The 3,340-nt window shown below is 51.0% G+C and overlaps 1 protein-coding gene across 3 annotated transcripts in view; it reads left to right on the forward strand.

The window, feature by feature from the left end:
* The window catches only part of ERN1 (endoplasmic reticulum to nucleus signaling 1), a 74,886-nt gene that overhangs the window by 47,170 nt on the left and 24,376 nt on the right, over positions 1-3,340 (forward strand). For all 3 annotated transcript variants that reach the window (XM_023511017.1, XM_023511016.1, XM_023511018.1), the window contains 2 exons: positions 195-273; positions 1,260-1,425. In XM_023511017.1, the coding sequence (XP_023366785.1) occupies positions 195-273; positions 1,260-1,425 (245 nt within the window). The remainder of the gene's footprint in view (positions 1-194; positions 274-1,259; positions 1,426-3,340) is intronic.

A 3,340-nucleotide genomic window follows, 5' to 3' on the forward strand; every position in this document is an offset into this window, starting at 1 on the left:
TGTGGGGCTGTGATTCTTCTCCCCCGGACAGTGCCCCTGTCTTCATATCCCTGCTGCCTTCCTCCCACCTAGAGGCTCATGCAGCTATTCCTGTAGGTGGCATATGGGGCTGTGATTCTTCTCCCCAAAACTCCCCTACTATAGGATCTGAGAATTAAATGACTTTGGAACACTCGTGTGTGTTTTTCTCCTAGGCCCACCCTGTACGTTGGGAAGTACTCGACCAGCCTCTATGCCTCCCCCTCCATGGTGCACGAGGGGGTTGCTGTTGTGGTAAGTCCACCACCGGGGACTCAGGGCTGCCTCCCTGCTTCTGTCCCATTTAAGCAAAGAATGATTTTGATTATCTGTGAACATCCTCTCCTTTTGGTTAAGAATGCAAAACACAGACCTTAAATCCTCAAATCCAGATTATGCATGTGCCACAGTCTACTTTGAAGAAGACAGACAGGCCAGAGCAGCCAGTGACCTCTGGTGGCCCCTTTGCTTTTGTGGTCACACCTAGACTCCCCAGGCTAGTGTTCGTGGCACTGTTAGTGTCCCCTTCCCCTTTTTCCTCCCAAAGCTCCCGTCCATGTCTCTTCTGAGCCTTCTTCAGGCTGCTCCTCACACTTCACATGTCCTGTCCCTCCTTTTCCCTACTCAAATCCTTTCCATCCTTCCTGTCCAAGCCTCCTTGAACCTCACCAGTCTACCTCAAGTGTCCATCTCTGAATGTCTGAGGCAGTATGAGCCTGGCCACTTGTCTTGATCTTTAGGACATTTTCTCTCTCTCCTGTTGTTGCCACCATCAATAACAGCCTGGGATTGAATTGGGGGCCCCATTAGTGGGAGAGATAAAGGGCTCCTGTGAACAGGCAGCGTGGTAGCTCTCGCGGTGCCTGAGCCAGCACCAGGCACGTGATGGGGTTTGTCTGCTGAGCTGAATGCACTGACAGTGACTGGTAGATAGCTCATAGCTCATAGCTTCACGGAGTTCTGTACACACCCTTCCTATTCCCCAGCGCCGAGACATAAGAATCTAAAAAAATGTCCATGTTAAAGATGTCAGCACAGCATGTCACATCCTGAGAGAGGAGCTTGTCTCATCCAGTCTTAGGGCCTCTGTGTCCTGCTCTGTCCTGGGCCAGCCCTGCCCTCGAAATCACTCACCTTCAGGCATAGCCCTTCCCTTGGGGCTCAGGACAGTTGCTGGGAATGGGGCTTGCGGGACCACTCTCCAGCGGGGGGCCCAGGCCTCACTGCAGTGCTCTCCACAGCCCCGAGGCAGCACTCTCCCTTTGCTGGACGGCCCCCAGACTGATGGCGTCACCATTGGAGACAAAGGGGAGTGTGTGATCACGCCTAGCACAGACCTCAAGTTTGACCCTGGACTCAAAGGCAAGAGCAAGCTCAACTACTTGCGGAATTACTGGCTTCTGATAGGTAAGAGCTAGTCCCCAACAGCAGCCTGAGGTGGCGGCATACTGCCTCCCACTGGGCAGGGCACCCTGCTGGTGTGCAGCCACTCTCAGCTCTGAGCACTTGGGTTCACTTCGTGTCCAGATTGGTCCTGTAAACCTTAGAACGCTTTCTTCCTCTAAGGAAAATAGGGTAGCCATGTTATGAGTCAGTTTTCAGGAACTATCTAATGTTCCAAAACTCAAGTACAGAATGATGTAAATAGCGTGTTGTCATCCAACACATTGAATGTTTGTTATATGTCGGGTGATAGACAAGACGCCAAGCACTTTAGGATATACTTTTTTTTTGAGACAGAGTCTCACTCTCTTGCCCCAGTGGAGTGCTGTGGCATCATAGCTCACAGGAACCTCAAACTCTTAGGTTCAAGTGATCTCCTTACTCAACCTCCCAAGTAGCTGGGACTATAGGCACCTGCCACAATGCCCGACTATTTTTTAGAGACAGGGTCTCACACTTGCTCATGCTGGTCTCGAACTCGTGAGCTCAAGCGATCACCCACCTCTGCCTCCCAGAGTGCTAGGATTACAGGTGTGAGCCACCACACCCAGCCCAGAATATACTTTCTTATTCCTCATAGCGACCTTATGTGGGGTAGGTACCCTTGTTATTTCCATTTTATGGTTAAGAAAACTGAGGTTGTACCCATGGGAGAATTCATCTGAAGTCTGTGTGGGCAGGAGGAGAGGGCTGAAGGCCCCAGAGGGGCCGAGAGGAGTGAAGAGCTGGAGGCCGGGCTGGGTCCAGGGTGCTACTGTCCTGGGAGTCTGGTGCAGGGAGGTCCCTTTATTTCTCTCCTGTCATTGCCACCATCATTAACAGCTTGGTTGAATTGGAGGCCTTGTCAGCGAGAGAGATAAGAGGTTGAGATGACACCCAAAGGCAGTAGGTGTGACAAGGCAGAGGTGAGAGAAGCTGTGTCCCTGGCTGGTGTGCCAAGTAATGAGAGGTGTCTTCAGTGCATTCTGCCCTTCCTGTGCCCCTCCCATTCTGCTGCCTCCCAGCCCGAGAGGTGGGAATGTGCCCAGGGGCAGGCGGGAGGTTAATAGGGTGCTGGAGAGCCCAGAGCCTGGTGAGTTTTCTTCTCATTTCTTCCTCTGTGCTTGCTGCTGACTGGTACTAAACAGAAAGGGGTCTGGGCCATAGCTCCCAAGATGGCATGTGGGGCAGCTGGGAGAGTGTGGGGCCCTCAAAGCTGCTGGATCTACAGCGGGGTCTGGATGGGGATGTGTGTGTGTAACTAGCTATCAGAGGGCAGACTGGGCGTCCTCCAGCCCTGATCATTCTCTTTACAAACTATCTCGGTCCTTTTTTTTCATCCTGAATCCTTATAGCCATTTTTACTTTGTTTGTTATCTTTACCAAATAGTGGACAAAGGAGATGACAAAATAATTCTTTTTTTTTTTTTTTTGAGACGGTCTCACTCTGTTGCCCTGAGTAGAGAGCTCACAGCATCCTCAAACTCTTGGACTCTTCGGCTCCAGCGATTCTCTTGCCTCCGCCTCCCAAGTAGCTGTACCTGCAGGTGTCCACCACATATCCCAGCTGGTGTTTTCTATTTTTAGCAGAGACAGGGTCTTTCTTCTGCTCAGGCTGGTCTCCAATTGCTGAGCTCAAGCCATCTACCTGCCTCAGCCTCCCATCGTGCTAGGATTACAGGCATGAGACACTGGCTTTTTTTAAAAGCAGAAGTAGTTTGGGAAGCAAGCGTGAAAGGGTCCATGGTGAGGGGAAAAAATTACCAATAAGCAGAGGCCATTAAAGTTACAAGGCTGCTCAGAGTTATATACCAGCTAAACCACCTACCAGTGATTAAGAAGTGAAGTGAGAGAAATGTATATATAAGAATACAGGCTCGGCGCCTATAGCTCAACCGGC

The sequence above is a fragment of the Otolemur garnettii genome, unplaced genomic scaffold (assembly GCF_000181295.1).
Source record: "Otolemur garnettii isolate 467f Iridium unplaced genomic scaffold, OtoGar3 scaffold00018, whole genome shotgun sequence".
NCBI classification, from domain to species: Eukaryota; Metazoa; Chordata; class Mammalia; order Primates; family Galagidae; genus Otolemur; species Otolemur garnettii.